Here is an 18,893-nt window from a genome sequence, read left to right as displayed (position 1 = left end):
CATCAGGAAAGAGACACTGGACAATTAAAACAGAAACAAACAGGCTAAAAAACAGCTTTTATCCACAGGCTGTGAGGTGTGTCACCCCACCCCATCCACCCACCAAGAAATGACTTTAGCCACAACACATCTATGCCCCTCCAACAAACAAACAATAACTGCTGCACCGGCACTTTGCACTCTACATGTATTTATTTATTTATTTATTTATTTATACATGATTGCACAGCATTGCACTTATGTGGGCTTTTCTGTTGTGTGCATTCTATTGTATGTATGATATTCTGTTGATATTTTCTTTTGATTTAACTGAGACTCGGTGGCTTTTAAACTGCTTTTCATTGTTTTCTTAAAAGATGACAATACAGGATCTATCTATCTATCTATCTATCTATCTATCTATCTATCTATCTATCTAAGTAAACTGCTGTATGATTCAAATATAATACACTGCAGTATAGAAAATATACCATGAAGCTCCCAAAGCCTCTTAAGTCTTGCTGTTTCTTGTTCTCTCTGTATGTGTTTTACTTAATGTAAAACACATGTGCATAATAAAGTAACTTTATTACGCACATTATATCAGTGGTCTGGAACCAGCCATATTTTTGACATCAAAAAAGGGCACAAATGAAAATAGCAAAATTCAAATTTACTACCAAAGTCTTTATCTTTCTATCTTTCTTTACACAAACACACACTACAGACCCGTGAAGATTATAGGCAAATAGTCCACTAACTTAAGATATGGCAAACAGTGGCGGTTCTGCCTATGTTGCCACCCTAGGCGAAATTACTGCCTTGTGCCCTTCCATGTTGCGCCCTTCCATGTTACTATGTTAGTACTCCTACTAGATGGTGAATTGCAGTGAAAGACCACTGAGAGAGAGAGAGAGATGGTCGAGTGGGGTAGATAGACATTGTATGGCATCTTCTTTTTTACCAGAGGAGTGTATAATTTAGTCAAACAGCATTATACAGTCATAAATAGCACTGTGAGAGATATAAGTCTTTAAATTAAGAGAAAATAGCTTTCACTTAGATTGTGCTCCTGTTTTGCATATTTGCAAGTTACTGCAGTGATATCTGATGTCAGTAATGAACATTCAAGAACTGCTGTATGATTTGACGAGGAATATCCCACATGCTGACACTAATATTCTAACTAATATTCTAATTCTAAGATTGGACATCCAACCCTGAGAGTGTACCAGCTTAGCAGACAAGGCTAGGTTTCCACAGGCTTAAAGAGCATGTGATTTTAATATCTTAATGCCACAAACATGATTACAGAGTGTGGAGGTTATGGAAAATTTGTACCTTACATGGCCATATGGCGCAGATATCTTCCATTAAAACAGATTTACACACAAACAGAAAAGGTTCCAAAGCTAAAATCATGCGCTGTGGTGGGAAGTACAACTCGTTTCAGATTATTATCACGCTGATGCGACGGCATTACATGAAGCTGTACTTATTTTCACAGGAGAGCAAAAGCAGAAGAGCACGTGAGAGGGTTCTCGCTTATTTCTGCAAAGTGGAACGTGAGATGTTTTAACTACGGAGTGGTTCATCTTCAAAAACATAGAGAATCTTTGGCTCGGCTCAGCAAAGCTATAATTGGCACCAGGCCTAGAAGTAAACACAGGCCTCCCCTGGCCGTCCCACCCGAGAACAAGCACATTTCTCCTCAGATAGACGGGCACGCTTTAGTATAAGCTGTTTTGACAAAGACGTTAAGATTGTAAAGAGCGTTTGCAGCCTTAATGAATTGAACTTGCATGCACTGTTATGTGTTTGGCTCAGAGTTTTTGTCATGTCACCAGACAAAATATTCATGAGCACATCCAACAGACAGCTGACACCTGAGATTATGACTTGAAGTATTTTAGATTATTTTATTGTATAACCTAAGGTATAATTCATACGTTTTAGGCTGCAGTATAATGCACCGATGATCAGTGGGATGAGTAAACCGGCGCAGTCATGCTCCAATCTGCTGAAGCCCATTTTGCAATAATAAAATCCTATTTATAAAAGACAAACAGAAGCAGACAGAGGGGGTGTTGCATGTTGTGGTAGCTTTCAGTTATCAAGCTGTGCTGCTGGTGTTAATAGATAGGCCGTCAGCTGCTGTGAGAGTTTCAACATCCCAACCACGCTATGTTTATTCTGTTGACAGGGCAGTGGGCGAGCCAGACTCAAGCATTATCTTGCAAATGAATAGTAAACCCCTTGTCTTAGGTGACTTGAAGTTGGCTTTACTTAAACAATAAAATCTTGAAGCTCAGCCGGCTATGTGAAAAACAACAACGTGGAGAGCGCCTCATTGGTCAAATCAGCAAAGCAATGGCATTTACAGGCCTGGGCGGTGCAGAGCAAGATAAGAAATTAAAAAAATAAAAGGAACAAAAATCATTCAGAACAGTGATGTGAGAAACAGTACATGCAAATAAAACATTCAAAATAGTGACAGGGAAATGAGTAAATGCAAATTTGGAGCTATACTCTCTCTCTGTGTCTCTTTCTTGCACACACACACACACACACACACACACACACACACATACATTCAGTTAAGTTAAGAGAATAAAGGAGACAAAGACAATTTAATCTAAGCAGAGCATTGTTAGCTGGAGTGAAAGTGCATGGATTATTATACTTGTGGCTTAAACATGATGCAAACATAATCAATATCTGGCAAACACTTACCATGAGGAACCAATCACCAAGTGTGATATCTCTCTCATGTGTCTGTCCAGATCGCCGTGTCCTGCCAGAGAAGCCTCAGTTTAGCTCTCCAGGTGGTGAAGGACTCCTGTCCCACCTCTGAACTGGACTACACTGACCCCTGTTGTCGCACCAATCTTTCTTGAGATGCAAAAGCAGCCGAGTCTCTGATTCAAATGAGCCGCTCCTGTTTGTTTAAGCCACGGTCAACATTTTCTGCTGTTTACTGACTCCGTAAAGCTGCCCCATCCCAGTCCCAGCAAATAACAGATTGTGTAACATCCATTGTCAACAAAGTAATTAAATGTCATGGGAGTCCTGGCACATTTGCAATTCTGTGCCACTTCTAATGGCGTTTAGTCCTAATCCTTTTTATCTTTACATTTAACCAAACACTACCTGTTGACAGAATATTCCCCATGGACAAACCTGGTAGAGTTTTCAAGGATTTCAATAAACCTGATATTTACCATGAGATGACATGGAGTGTATACTGTTTTACTGAGGGGTCTTTATGTCAGTGGTGGTCATGTTTCTATGCCTAAATAAATACACTGACGGAGGTATGATCGTAGTCACTCCCTCAGCTTGAACAGGATTGTTTATTTATGAAAATGGCGATTGAATGAGTAGGATTTGTCAGTTGTGGTTTGTAAACACAACATGCAGTTGTATCGGCCCCTGGATGAGCCAACCGCCGGAGTTACGGCTCAACTGGTTTTCCTGTTGACTGGTTATATTTCTTTGTAAATGTTGGGGGTTTCTCTTGGTGACAGCAGATGTTTCAACCGCGGAGACGCAACGCAGCTGACGTCACGAATGCTTCAATGATTATAATTCAATCTCACTTAAAATTTTCTGGACTAGACTAGACTATCCATCTGGTTAATTTAGCTTATTGGTGGTTTATGCAGCTTGGTGAAACTGTGGGATCAGAAATATTGTAAACCATATTTTGTTTTAAGTTCTTAAAAATAAAAACTCCCCACCTGGGGTTCAATACCAGCTGTGAAATTTAAAGGACAAATTGCAGAGTGTTTAGCTCAACCACCGAGCCGCTGCAGCTTTCACAGCAGCTTATCTATCCAAACCCATAACCTAATGCAAAGCAAAAACAACAGCATATTATCTTCCATGTGTAAAATACCTCCGCTAGATCAACTTGTGACAACTGTTACTGCAGGGGCAGGGTCTCTGCAGACACACACACCAACACACAAGTGATGTTTGACAGGGATCATTTTTGTATGAGTCTATACATTGTTGTTTTTTTTAATTTTTTTTTTTATGAAATTCATTCTCGTTCTGCCTTAAATGTATTGCACAGGCAAATTTACTGTATGTGTTATGAGGATAACGGATGCCATTTGCTTGAGGATGTTGTCCAAAGTACTTTATTGCACTGAGAATTTTCTTTGCGTGGGTGGGCCAAGTGGGAAATGACTCCCTCTGCTCCTCAGTGTTTGAGCCATGCCACACACACACACACACACACAGTGAGTTACACAGAACTACTTGTTTGACAAGACAGATGCCAGGTGACTTCTGCTTCATCCGGTGATTAAAGCATTTTCACAGCGGAATCAGCACATATAAAAAAGATAGCTGCAGTTCTTAGAGTCTGCCGCTGCCTTTCTAACACTGTATTCTGTGTGGCATTGACTTCATACGGTGATGCAATCTCACCAGCAGGTTTCTCTGCACCTCTGACAGACAGAAGAAAGCAATACATAAAGTACTGGAGAAAATCATCGAAAGGGTCTCACTTTACTGAGCTGAGAAATTTGCTGAAAGTCTCCAATCAATGAACTGAATCTGGAGTTCCCTATCAATTTCCCCAGAGATTTATGATAACTGCCAAGTCGTGGCTCAGTGTGGAGCACGGTGCTATCACACAGCTGAAGGCTTTCACCACAGAGAATAGTAACCTGTTAAGGCTGGCCTGACACAGACTATGGGGTCAATAATGAGTGATGTCTAAAGAATAGTTTGAAACCCTAATATAATTACAAACATACATTAACGTATGGGCTTGATCAGACGGCATCAAGTTTAAACAGACTGACACCTCTCATTTGAGCTGTTACCATTCAGCCTTGCACTAAGTGTGCTCTGAGGATTTTGAGCATATCTTTTCCTGCAGAATGTTTTATTAAAACCTTCGATTTCTCTGTCTTTCCCATTAGTATGGTGAGAAATTGGTCTGTGGTCTTTTTTCCTTTTGATGTCTTGCTGCTGAGGCACTGCCTTTACATTAAACACTCCAAAACTTTACACATATGGTTGATATTTTAGATTTATTTCTGTTGTTGCTGGTGTATATTAGTATGCAGATTTCCTGTTGTAAATCATTTAGCTGGTGGGACTGTGACACATTTTGCAAGGTTTGAAGGAGGTTAGGATATAAGCATGCAAAAGTATTTTAGTAAGAGTCAGAATTTGATTAGAATAAAGTTATGGTGGACACACCTTAATTTACACATTCATCTTCTCCACGGTGTACCTCTGCAGGAAGCCACATATAAGTGCAGGAGTGTGCTGCACAGATAAAAACCATAAAAGTGACGGTGTGCAGCACACAAGTAGGCGCCTTCTGAGTGGGCTGACCCAGCTTGCCGATAATACTGGTGTATCGTGTGTTTGCTACTGCTGTGATAATTGAATTCCACTCCAAGATCCATTCTTTCTTTCTTTCTTTCACATCAGCATGTGTGTTTGAAAGTTCAAATTTCAACGGCATGACTTTGCAGGCTTGTCATAACTCCATGAGCAGTTTGGGGGAGGTATTGGACTGCTTTGATGCTCCAGCAGCTGACCTGGAGGTTTATCCTTCATTCTGCAAGACGGAGCACAAAATTTATGACGATGAATAGAAAGTTGCCATAAATTATCCTGTTAATCATCAACTTCTGAGGAATAATTCTAAGCTGATTTTGTTAACATTTCATGTCATGGTCACACATGACCTGAGAAGCAGAAACATACAAACCACCACTTGCTGATTTCTCATTGTGTTTAAAAGCCCAACCTTGAAGCTCTGGGGCCTTCTATGGCCAATATACATATTGCATTTGAATTATATTACAATCCTACTTCCTGTCGGAGACTTCCTGTCGGAGATGCTGCCTATTTACTGGAGGAACTAGCAAAGCCCTGGCCGTTCTTTGGGGAGCAGGGCTTACAAATTGACTATCAATCAGGTTTAATAAAGGGTCAGTCATGCAGCAAGAGGAAGCTCTTGGACTGTCACTGTTGCTTTTGTTAGCGCATATGCCTTGGATCCTGATCAAGCTGCACAGAAAGGACTCAAAAGGCATTAAGAGAGGACTGGTGCTGTTGCAATTTTAATGACAGCGACACATTTAACTCCAGGGCTCTCTCTGGGTTCACCACAGGTATCTGCTCTCAGAAAGCTTCCTTATATTTTGTGGGAACTATAAATTAATGATTATCACCAAGGGCACTGTAAATGATAATTGTCATGGGCAATGCAATATATATAATGAAAGCAAGAACAAGGTTCAATTGACAAAGTAGTACAAAAGTTGCTGAAAAACAATCATCCACACAGTATGGTATTTTATGGTATCAACCTGTTGAGGTCCAAAATAAAATATTTACTCTCCTACCACAATGTGTGGAAAAACATGACAATGAAATACGTGACAATGGCTAGAAATGAAAATATTAAATTTGTAAGGTATGAAGAAATATTCACACCATTTAGGATAACATTTAATACAGGCTGTTCCATACACAGCAGATTTCATTTTAACCTTCATGGTACAATTTTTTCTTTCTATCTAAACAGTTATTTGTGTAGATTGACAAAAAAAAAAAAAAAAAAGTAATTCCTCTCTTGAATGACAGTATTTTGGATTTATATGGGTGAGAAATAAGACTGTTGCCCTACGAAATTTGGATGTGGCAGCAGCAAACATCAAAAATAAATACGGCTTCAGTTCAGAAACAATGCAACACATAAAACCTGTGTTCTCTTCTTAATATCATAGTCATCAGGATATGTCGAAGGAAACATGGAAGTACTGACTCATATGCAGAAAATGAACAGCTTAGAAAGCTATCCAAGCTAATGCTGCACAGATCGGTTCAGAGCAGGAGAGTTGGAGAGCAGAGCAGCAACCCCCAGTGTTTTGAAGGCCGGGCACATTTCACCGGCAAGCATGCACAGCCTGAGGACAGCTGGCACAAAAGGGCACCCAGGAAGGTCTGTGTTGTACCTGGAGGTGCTGAGGTGGAGGCTGAGGGAGCTCATTGTGGGAATAATCTACTGTAGGACGGAGCGATCCTCCCATCTGCACCTGCCTCCACGGTGGCCACACTCTGTCCTACAAAGAGAGACAGCTTTTCTGTATGCATTCAGCAGACTGGAGTCTTAGTTTCACAAACATTTCTCAATGCATAGACCTGCTCATGTTGGCTGACGCATGTTAGACTGAAGAAACATGTAGAAGGGGTAAAAAGGTATATTATAAATGCTAGCGCTCTTGCCAATAAGAAACTGCAGTTTAGTCAAGCAAAGTTATCTACGTGAGCTAACTCCCCAAGCTCAAACTAATGATACTCTTATGACAGATAACAGCAGAAGCCATTCATACCTTTTAATTGCCTCAAATGATTGATAATCAGGGAGAATATGCACCTGACTCTGCCCATGCATCCATACTGTGCAATGTCTGAGCCTCTGCTGGTCTGTTTGGGCTGAAATTTTGAGGAATGACGAATATCGACACCGGGCTCTAGCATTGTGAATATAAACCTGATTGGCACACAACCGGTACCTCAAGTTTCAAGCAGCAATGCCTCCGACAGTGCAAATCACATGTACGTATAAATAAATAAATAAATAAAATCTAAACCAATTAAATAGAACCTCACACCCAGGGTGACATGCACCAATCCTAAGGGACATTATGGTCACTGTTGTCTTGTAAATGCTTGGCTAGAGATGCTACTTTGCTATTTGAATGAGCCTGGTAGTCAACCTGAGCAAACCCTTTGAAAAATCATGGTGCTTTGGTTGTGCCTACTGAGGTGTAACTGCACCAGTAGATTGACTGATTGATTTTATTTCATAAAATTCAGTTAAAGGAAGCACCGACATGAGTACTGCCCATACCCTTCAAAATGAAAAGTTGGGATAACACAATAAAGCTGGAGGGCTGATTTCCATTGTGGTCCTACAGGAAGGATGACAGAGGAAAGTGGAAATGGAGGGGAAAATAGATTGCGTCTGCCTCCAGAGCAGCTTGTTCTCTCTCTCTCTGAGAAATATTCGACTTTTTCCCGCGTGAAACTGCAATCTGTGATACACACGAACAACTAGGACGTTCCATGACGCATCTTGGGGGATGAGGTGAGGGCTGAAGGTGTGCTGTTGCTTAATCTCCACAGAAACGGCAGGAGGTGTTGCTGTAACAAACTGCTCTAATCTGTGAAATACAGTCCAGGAGTTGTTTTGTGATTGTCATCGTAATGAGTGTAATTTACCTTTTTATGGCTCTCAATGTCCCTCAACCTGCCTTATCTACCTCAGGAAGTGATTGGGTCCATTTCCCACAGATAACATGCCTGTCCTTGTTGTATTTAGCTGGGCTGCACCTACAGACGGAGCACAGTGACGATAGTGATGGCAACAGAAAGATAACGAGAGTCCCAGCGGAGGAAAAGCCAGTCGCCGCCCTTACTCGAAACCCACACAGATCGTTTTTTTTTCCCCCATTACACTCAATTGTAGCTGCATTGAAAATATCTGATGCCATGCCATGGCACACCACCAATATCTGGACATTTTTCTCCAGTAGTGGCAAAAATAAACCAAAAATTAAAGCAGACCCAGGAATGCAAGGGGCTTTTTTCTCTTTTTGAACATCGTCAGTGTTTGAGGTTGGACTTTTCCTTTTCCACTCTGTAATTTTTGTTATAAAAAAACATTAATACAAATTTGTTAAGTCAGTGGGTGCAGCTAAAAAAGCCAAATTTTTGTGGCTAAGCGGCATTAATTAACAGATGCCAAAAGACAACCTGCTAATGGTCCAAGATCATGAATACTGTGATCATGTGTGAAAGTAAAAAACAAGTAAAATACAAAGCAGAGTTTAAAATTTTCGCCAATACAGTATTAAGTCATTTGTTTACAGTCTTAGATAACTCGTTGATAATTGGGTTTGATAGGTCAGGAACAGAGACTGAAAAAAATATAATTACAACCTGATTCATTATAAAGCAATTACAATGAAAATTAAAATTCAAAACAATTTTATGTGAGGTGTGCCATCATGACAGTAAAATGTGCTTGAGAAGATCTATGGGGTAGATTTGATGAGGTTAGAACACGTTTAAATCGTTTATGATTTTTCTGAATAGCGTCGTATTGGTGGATGAGGTGTTTAAGATTCTGTGCTTTTTAAATGTTTCAAATGTTTTTCTGATATTGCAAGGCTTTCAGATGAAGCTGCTTTACTTAACAAGCATGTCTCTGGGTGAGTTTTGCAATGCTTTTCATAGTGTTGGTAGTGCAATCGTCACGTCTGCTGAAACTACATTTGTCCTTGTACAACCACAGCCAACCACAGTGACTGCAGTTTCATGTTAGCCTTTTTCTAAACAACTGAAATGAACAATGCGTTTTTTTTTAACCGTTCCACAAAAGGCATAAAAAGGACAAAAAAAGAGAAAATTAAAAAAAGAAACTCTGCAGCACAATCCAAGGCTTTTGTAGCCAAGTGATTGAAATGTGAGACCAAAGCTCTATTTTGCCTCATTATCTCCTATATTTACTTCGCAGACATCAACTTGTTTTTGCAAAAGTGAATACAGTGTCCCTGAGGGGTTAGTGAGCATCATCACAACCTCCACCCCCGCAAGCGTTTCGCACATATGCAGTTCAACGATGACTTAATGAAAACCCAACAGTTGCTTAACTGAAAACACCATGAGGGTGCTTGCCAGTGCTGCTGCCAAGAATAATAATAAAAAACCACTTAAGATCAACCTTCAAGTGAGAATTACTACAATGCGGAATGTGTCCAAGATCTGATGCCAGCCAAATAACTTCTCACGACTAAAAATAAACTTTTCCTAAAAAGTTTCCGCTGTGCAGATAATTGCTGCCTGTGAAAAGCATCTCCTCTTTGGTAAAGGTCACTCGATTCATGTCAGCATGAAGAGTGGCCATCGCTCATTAGGAGAAGTTACGCTACTTGATCTAACCTGGCATGAGCAGCGCTGTGCTGGCATTTCACATCAAACACACCGATCAGGCCCACTGATTTCAACAAACTAATGGGCCAAAAATACCACCATTGGACCTCACTGCAGGAGAATGTCTTTCCAAGCTATTTCCTCACCAACGTACAGCGTGAACTGCCAAAGGGCTCTGGAAGAATCCCATGAATACATCACCCAGAATACAGAGACTTCCCTTTACTTTGTTCTCCCCCTCCCTGCCATTCTTGCCACCTGTGGGCTTCTGGTGTTAGATGTGGTAGAGCTTGCTTAGTGTGTGTTAATACCTTATGGGCATTCACTGCTACGCTTTCAACTATTTCCTGCTTTCTATGATGATCTATGTATAGAAGATAGAGAGAGAGAGAGACAGAGACAGAGAGACAGACAGACGGGGGGCTTGATAGAAAGAGTGAGAGACACAAAGTGTCATAGTCGACTGCTGGGATGCACAGTATAATATTCTGTGCCCAGACACCCCTGAGAGCACAGTGGAGAGCAATTATTCCAACACTTGTCATTCATTCAGGCTAAAAGTGCATGTAATTCTCTCAGCACATTGAAACAGAGTAAACAAAAAAACATTGTATAAACCATGATGTGCCACCCGCCCCACTAATAATCCTCAAAGAAATAGAAATCTCTTTAGTTCTAGCTTTAATATTCCATAGTCCGTGGTTTCTAAGATGCCATTCCAAGTGCCTGCGGGCAAGACTTTCTGGAGCTGTGCTGTGTCTCCGTGGCACTGGCACTTTGGGAAATGAAGTGATTTTTAGGGCCTTTAAGTTTTATGCATACATAAATTAATGAGGCGTGTGCAGCATTTATTGAGACATAACTCCGCGTGAGCCAATCTCCCAATGCTGTGGCCATGCACCCGCTGTCAAACCGAATCACTGCTGGTACAGGACCATTGGCTGAAGGGGGTAAAATTTAAGGTGTAGCTTCCTTCCTGCTCAATAGGAGGAGCTGTTGACTCACCACCTCGTGTCAACCTGCCCTCTGAGCCTCATGTAGTGATATCTAGTTACGATTCAGATATCTGGTGTTTTTTTTTTCTTTTTCTAGTGATAGTCGAAATAATGGTGTGGTGTTTTGAGAGATCCCGGGTCTGTCAGAGTGCCCACGCTCTTCCTGGGTTTTTCCAACTTCAAACCTGCTGATCTGTGTCCAGTGTGGTGAGGGTAATGACCAAACTCTGAACTGAAGCCCCTCTGGATGTTGTTAGTGTTCTTCTAATCCACCTTCTGGGGTGTTAATTTATCTCATTTTGAAGCACATGTGCATTGCGCTGCATGCACGCACACACACACACACACAACTCGCACACGCTGCCATCTCTCACCTGCTTACTGAAGGGAGGCCATAATCATAATTAAGCAGATCAGGATGACTTCAGTAAGCTGCACAAGAGGAAAGGGTAATTAAGGATATCTCCAGCATCATGATATCACCCAAAAGAACCTTGTTATCTCCTCACGTCCAGTTATGCCTATCTCGAACGTGACGTGAGTATGTATGAATGGATTTGGGAGCGCTTTCCAAAGAAATTCCCCTGGAGCGACACTAATGCCCTTAAATGTAAAATTAAGCCTCAGTATTTGCTCAACCTTAACATCGACAAATGCCCAAGGACATCTTCAATCTCTCCCAGAAATTTCCCAAGGTGGGAGTGCTGCTATAGCATCATCTCCTCCTAGTAGGGTGACTCACACCCTTGAATAGCTTTCACTTGAATCCACCTTGAATTGAATTAATGAGGAGGCGCCTAAATGTGGCATGGGGATGAGAGGACATCAGTGAATGGAGAGCGGCATTCACCAGGGACCGCTGGCGGATTTAATTAGTCTGTGTTTATCTCCTTGTGTGACGCCGCAGATCCTGATGCACACTCACAAGCACGTCTGCACAAACACACAAACGCATGCACACCTCGCACCCTCGCGCAAACAAACAGCTGTAAAACAGTTGAATTGCGGATGCCTCTCGTCTATCAGCTCTTAGCACTGGCAACTCTGCTGGGAGGAAACGCTCGACAGAAAGCAGCTTTTGAAAGACAAGAATGTGCCATATTAGTGTTTTGTTTATGTCAGAGAGAGAGAAAACTAACAAGCGGGAGAGAGGAGTGTGGTGGAGGTGCGCTAGAGATTGTCATCAGGGCTGCTCTGTCAAGATCAAGTCTTTGTGTGGAGAGGGAGTCTAGTGATGCACAGCTCAGCAGAGACAACATCTTTCACCATCCTAAGTGCATCAGGCATCAAGCAGGCAGATGCTGAAAAGCATGGGTTTGCAGTCTGCCACCTTTCAATAACATCATCTGTGTATCTTTGACTTAAGTAACGCAGCATGAAATTTGCTGTCCACACAACTGGTGAGTTACTGGGAGAAAAACACGCCAGAGGAGGCAGGATTCATTTTGGCAGTTACACACCGCCATAAAAAAAAAAGAAAAAAGAAAAAAGAAGTAATGCATCTACAGTACTAACATTTACTCTTTCTTAGTCATGCCTGACAGAACCTACAGACTAAGTGGGTTGGAGGTTATATATTAAACAAGCACCCAACTCCACTCCCACATACAGTACAAGACAGATAGTTTACTTTTCACCCATGCAACGCTCTTCTCTTTCAAGCCGCTCCTGTTAATAATGGATACTGAGACGAACACAAATGTACGGAAGGAAAACCTTGTAAGGGCAAAACATGCTCATTACCTATTATTAATTCAGGTACCAGGCTAATATGCGGACAAGTGCGCAGACATTAATGTTTCAAACTCAGCGCCTGAGGAGACGGAGGAGGCCGATGAGAGCAAATCATGTGTAATAAACCTTTGTTTCCCAGGGCAACGGTGGAAGAGAGCACGCCGCCAAATAGCCCAGTGGAGGCACATTAGGAATGCTTGAATGGGCTTTTGGGAGGAACCTCCAGTCCTGGCAGCGAGAGCTCTCTATCGCGTGAAGGAAACTCCTCCCGTGCAGAGTTGTATAATAACTGTATGTATGTGTGGATCCAGCCAAGCAATATGAGCACACACAAACACACACACACACATGCACACGTACAGAAGGAGAAAGGACTTGTGTTTTCACATGCACTCACCACCCACACAAGTGCACACAGCTACCTCCCCAATTAAACATCGTTTACATGATCCCACAGGTGTGTTCCCCAGTTAAGTATGATGCGGCTGTACTATGCATGCCCTCAGCCAGGCTCAGAGCCAGATATAATTGGCTTTTAGAGGAGAGAGATGCCCTTACGTAAGGTTTTACACTCAGCCTTGGGCACAGCTAAGAGGAACAACAGCAAGCATCAGAAAAGATGGCCTTCAGGCACAAATGGACACAGACTAAAAAGTGGACTGCTTGTCCCTCTAGCTGTGTGTTTGTGTGTGTGTGTGTGTGTGTGTGTACCCCTCTTACGATTGATGACAGGGGATGACAGACTCAAGGATGTTTATATAGCTAGAAACCACACACCCAATCTCACACCAAGCGTCTCCAGGCACCTACACACAAAAAAGATATCTATAAGACTCCCTTCTTTGAACGTTTTTTTAATAATCAAAAATATCATCCAAGCATTTACAATGTATTACAACAAATGATTCTAACAGCCTTTACAGAAAATGAAGAAATATATCCATTTTGATCTATGTTACAAACCGGGAACAGCAAAAAGAGAAGAGAGGGAGGCCAGAGGGTGAGGAGGTTCAAAGTGTTCAGTCAGACCCTGATTACCTCCCTGGGTAGCCCTGTAGTCCCGGCCAACACTGACAGCATTCTGAGCCAATTACAGGCTCTCAGAAAGTACAATCCCGCCCATGTGGGATAACAAATAACAATCCAGTGACTGTAAGAATTGGTGCTCCTTGGTGACTCCCAGAGAGTCATTATGTCTAAAAATATTTTGCAGAGACAGGGAAAATGAGTGCTCAAGTTTATGAAGTCTCCATCACCATGGCGATGTGTCAACATTTCCATAACCATGGAGATACTGTGTATTTACCTCTCTGCCACCCACACAGACTCCCTGAAATGTTCATGTAACACTCCTCCCTGATCTGAGATCCGTGATGAATCCTCTGCATCCTCACATTGGTCGAGTAGAGTCCACGTTCTCCGGTAGTTGTAGGCTTTGTTCTGCTTCCTCCACATCTCTACAGTGTCCTCCATGTCCCTGTGGTGTCCTGTGTGCCTGCAGTCTCCTCTGTGTCCCCGCAGCGTCAGTCATGCTCAGTCTATGTGCTCTTGATGCCCTGGAAGCCACAGAAGTTCCAGCGTTTTTCCAGACTGGCTCCCACCCCTGTCAGCTCCTGTCTGAAGGTGCAAGGCAGCCGAGACAACAGGGCCTCCACCTCACCAGGGTTAATCTGGAGAGACACGAAACAAACATGACTCCACACACATAATAACACAGATACGCTTGCACATAAAAACTAAAGATTACTGTGCAACTCCGGAATGGTCTCCCTTTGCAGTTAAGAACTGCAGACCCTGTCATCACTTTTAAGAAGCAGATAAAGATTAATCGGCTGAGACCGGCCTTTGTTTAGCCCTTATCTGTGTGTTTTCTGTCTGTTTATTTGTTTTCTTTGCTCTTTTTTTGGTTTATTTTATTCCTTGGGTTTACTTGCTTTTGTTTTGTTAAGCACTTTGTGAACTATGTCTGTGAGAGGTGCTATATAATTAAGCTTTACTTGCTGACTTACACATACCGAAAACATAATGTGCCAAATGCTGAAAAAAGGCTTTGGTGGATAAATCAATAAAGTTAATCTAGCCTTTTCTCAGATTTGGTCCCCACTCTCTCTGAGCAAGCTGTGCCATCTAAACTTTCCTCCACTGCCTGGACAGTTAAATAACCTACTGTTAGTTGAGGATTAATATCAAAGCGTGAGACATCCTAATTTCAACAGTGTCTGTGAGTCTGTGTGCACGGAGACGTCGGGCGCCCGCTTCAAAATAATCTGTTCGTAATGAATCACCAACTTGCTCCAATTCTCTTTATGCTCACACTCTCACAATACTGTCACTTCTGCTGTCATCACACCTCCTCTCTCTGTTCTCATCATACTGACAAAACATTCGCTCGGCGCTCACACCTCCAGTGCAATCTGAGAACCGCAGAGAGTGAATTTACAGCAACAGGGTGACAGCGAAGGAGGCCCCTCACAACGCGCAAGCTGGCTCACACCACCCAGGTGGGCTGAGGATCATCGTTCTTTTGAAAGCCCTGGGTGACAGTGGAGAGCGAGATCCACTGTGTAAGCTGATGCAGACAACCCACGGTGTCTTGCATTAATAACTTTATTCTTCAAGACCTGCGCTGATGTCAGGATGCATTAAGGTCCATCATGGAGGTATGACTCGTGTGTCATCGCAGACAATGGAGCTGTGTGTGTGGAGCCACCAGATAAGCGGAGAGGATTGGGCTTGTTGTTGGGGAGTCTAGCCAGTGCTATTGACAAAACTCTGTGGGCTGTTTGGATGTGTGTTGTGCAGAGTCAGTGTAGGAACAACAGACACACAGGCGAACCCAGATGCACACAGACAGACACACGTGGGCGTACGCAAACAAACACACACAAGCATGTGCACACACACACACACACACAGACCAGGCAAGAAGGCTGTTACGTTTCTATTCTTTGCATGTGTGAGAATGTGAGAATGAGTCAGGGTGGTGATGAGGATATTCAAGCAAGTTGGTACAGAGAAGAGACATTTCTTGTGGCTAACTCTTGGATCTGGTAGCTACATAACTTTTTTTTTTTTTTTGTACAGACAATAACTTTTCCAAAAGATGTAAGCTGCTGCCTGGTCAGTCGGTGTGAATGTGAAAGGGGCAGTGAAATCTGACATTTTTTCTGCGAGCTTCCTTGTACGGGTGGCATTAATCTGTGGGCTGTACCTTGTGGTGGTGACATTGAGACTTGCTTAGTTTTAAGAGCCTCCTCATGGAAGTGGCAGTGGAGAGCAACACTATGTCTAAAATGCCTCCTCACGTCGATGCGGATAAAATAACCACACTCCACCCGAGTGGAGTGGAGACTAAGGGGTGTCTGAGGGTGTCTGGGGATCCAGAATAGTGTTTGGCTTAAAGTGTCAGAATGAAGGATCTCGTTTTAATATGGCCCAGCATCAAGGGAAATCACGTTGCTAGCCAGATATATAGCTATGACATTTCAGGATAGAAAAAGAACAAGGAAAGTTCAGGAAAGTTTAACTTTAACTTTCTCTCCGGTTGTTTTTCCCGAATATTTCAATAACGTTTTTGTTACTTCCAACATTTAAGGTTAATTTTATTACCTGACCTTGAAAGGAACAAGTCATTTGGCACTGCACTTGACTCCTACACAAAACCTGACCAAAAAACATTTCAGCCTTTAGCTAACTGTTAGAGCACAAGGAAAATCCGAACAATCTACATTTAGCTTCCTCTGGGGAAATAAAAATCAGGTTATTTAAAGTATTTTGAGTCCTCTGCAAAATGGATCCATTCACATTTTAGGCATTGGGCAGGTGCTCTTATCCAGAGTGACTCGCAGTAAGTGCAACAGTGCAATAAGTGAGCATTTGTCAGGCATCGATAGGGTAAGTAGTCAGACAGTTCAGAGTGCTATGAAAACAAAACAAGCAATAACATTTATCAAGAAAAGACCTTCCGTTTCTGTGGAAGAGGTTGTAAATGCATTAGGGAGCTCTGCCTGCGTCAGGGGGCTGTGTCGATGCCAGGAGTCTCAAACTGCACAGCAGGTCCCTGGCAGAGAGCAGGCCCATATGTCAGCCCTGTGGGGGGGACTGACTGTGTGTGTGTGTGTTGTGTTTGTCTCCATGAATCCAGGGTGGCAGGGTCCTTCAGTAAACAGTGTGTGTTTGTGAGTGTGTGTGCAATCTACAGTGATACTGGCGGCCAGCTCCTGCTGTTCCTATTGAGGTTTCAGTTTCCGTGTGCATGTTACCTTGGTGTCCAAACGCTGCAGGTAGGAACAGATGTACTCAATGCTGGCTCCGAACGGGTGGACGTGGAGGAATGTTGAAATGATCCCTGAGTTAGAACAAACAAGTCACACAGAGATGTTAATTAAACTGCTAGAACACAGAGATATATCCTGTCACATGGCTCCGTTCAATGAATTTCTGTCACCTGTCAAACGTGACATCAAAACACGATGTTCAAGTGGCCAGGCTATTAAACTCCTCGCCACACTGCGTGTAAACTGAAGGAGGAGGCTTCAAATGTCTTTTCCCAGACTCCCAGTACTGTTAAGAGCCTCTCGTATACTGGGGCTCCAGATTAGAGGGAGTGTTTAATGATGTTTTTGATGCTGTTGTCTCTCATCAAAGCCATGTGCTACTGAAACTCTCCTCCAGCTCGACCAAACCATCTGCTATCAGTCAACTCACTGATAGGGCCATCCAAAAGAAATAATCCTCCACTTCTGCTTACGGAGAGCCTTGAGAGCCCCACCAGGCCAACAGGGGAGGGAAACACACACTCCATTGAAGTCGTAGAGCTCCCAACCGGCTCAAAACACTGGAGCAGCAAACCCTCTACCGCTTGATAGACTACCAAGAGGAAAACACTACTCTAACACTCCATTTCTATGACCGGCAGGAGTTCAGTCGATATTTGAGCACAAACAACTTGCTAGCCTGGAGCTGCTTCGTTGACAATGAATGAGAGACTAACTTCATGGAGTTGGAGAACATTTGTTGGAGCTTTTATAGCTTTTACACCTAATTAAGCACCATTTGATGGTGCTGCTACCACTTCTGAACAATGAAACACACCTGTTCCATTAGAAGGCCACTGATATCCCTTTTACACGGGCCTACAATCCCACTACCATCTGTGACTTGAGCTCAGTGTGAATGCATTAATCCAACAATTTGCATTCAAAACCCTGCCACAGTCCTGGGTTATTAACCGGCTTCAGCACCAATTTGCATAGTTGTAAACTCATAGATGCACTGCAAAAACTCAAAATCTTACCAAGATTATTTGTCTTATTTAAAGTCAAAAATGTCTTATTACTAGTCAAAATATCTCATTACACTTAAAATAAGACATGATCACCTCAGAAGTAACTTGTTTTTAGACAATTGTCTCTTGTTTCAAGTGAAAATTTGCTTGAAACAAGTGAAAATTTGCTTGTTTCATTGGCAAAATTTGTTTCTTGTTTCTAGCTAATTTTCACTTATTTCAAGTGAATTTTCACTTTTTTCACTGGCAAATTTTGCCAATGAAACAAGCAAATTTTCACTTGTTTCAAGTGAATTTTCACTTGAAACAAGTGAAAATTGTCTAAAAACAATTTACTTCTGAGGTGATCATGTTTTATTTTAAGTGTAAGGAGATATTTTGATTAGAAATAAGACATTTTTGACTTGAAATAAGAGAAATAATCTTTGTAAGATTTTCCGTTTTTGCAGTGTGTAATTTGCATATATAGACTGATAATTTACCATCTACGTGTAGAGATCTGCATAGGCATGATGATACAGGACATACTCTACATTTTAGGTAGTTAATCCTAACCTCAGTGTAACTTGAACCTTTGCAATATGATAAATTCACACCAAGTTACAAATCTTTTGGACTGCACTGACCTGTTATGAAATCTGAGAAACCACCATGTTTCAGAAATGTTTGTGACACACTGTTGACTTGGAGGGGAACGACGTGGTCACGCACTTCTGCTGTGACAAAGTGTGTCACCTAGTTCTCTTTTAGTGGGTTAGTCCCAGGTTAAAAAAAGAGTCTAGAACCACCTTGCTGGGTATAACGACACAGTGTTTGCTCTGTATTCATTTAGCAGTGGTGCACCACCACACCAAAGAAATTACCACCATTGCAAAAGAAAATGTGAAATAAAAATAAAAATTGCAATTTAGCCTGTTATCTAA

General features: G+C 42.1%; 1 protein-coding gene across 2 annotated transcripts in view; it reads right to left on the bottom strand.

The window, feature by feature from the left end:
- Nucleotides 1-13,521: 13,521 nt before the first annotated feature.
- Nucleotides 13,522-18,893, bottom strand: part of LOC115366736 (ecto-NOX disulfide-thiol exchanger 2-like) — a 194,767-nt gene continuing 189,395 nt past the window's right edge. The window contains exons 17-18 of one of the 2 annotated variants that reach the window (XM_030062321.1): nt 16,946-17,031; nt 13,522-14,353 (exon numbers count right to left, since the gene is read on the bottom strand). In XM_030062321.1, the coding sequence (XP_029918181.1) occupies nt 14,222-14,353; nt 16,946-17,031 (218 nt within the window). In that variant the 3' untranslated portion in view covers nt 13,522-14,221. The remainder of the gene's footprint in view (nt 14,354-16,945; nt 17,032-18,893) is intronic. The other variant, XM_030062320.1, reaches the window with a different exon arrangement.

This window comes from Myripristis murdjan, chromosome 10 (assembly GCF_902150065.1).
Source record: "Myripristis murdjan chromosome 10, fMyrMur1.1, whole genome shotgun sequence".
In the NCBI taxonomy this organism is placed as follows: domain Eukaryota; kingdom Metazoa; phylum Chordata; class Actinopteri; order Holocentriformes; family Holocentridae; genus Myripristis; species Myripristis murdjan.
Note: the sequence above shows the minus strand (reverse complement) of the source record. Positions and strands in the feature narration are given on the sequence as shown.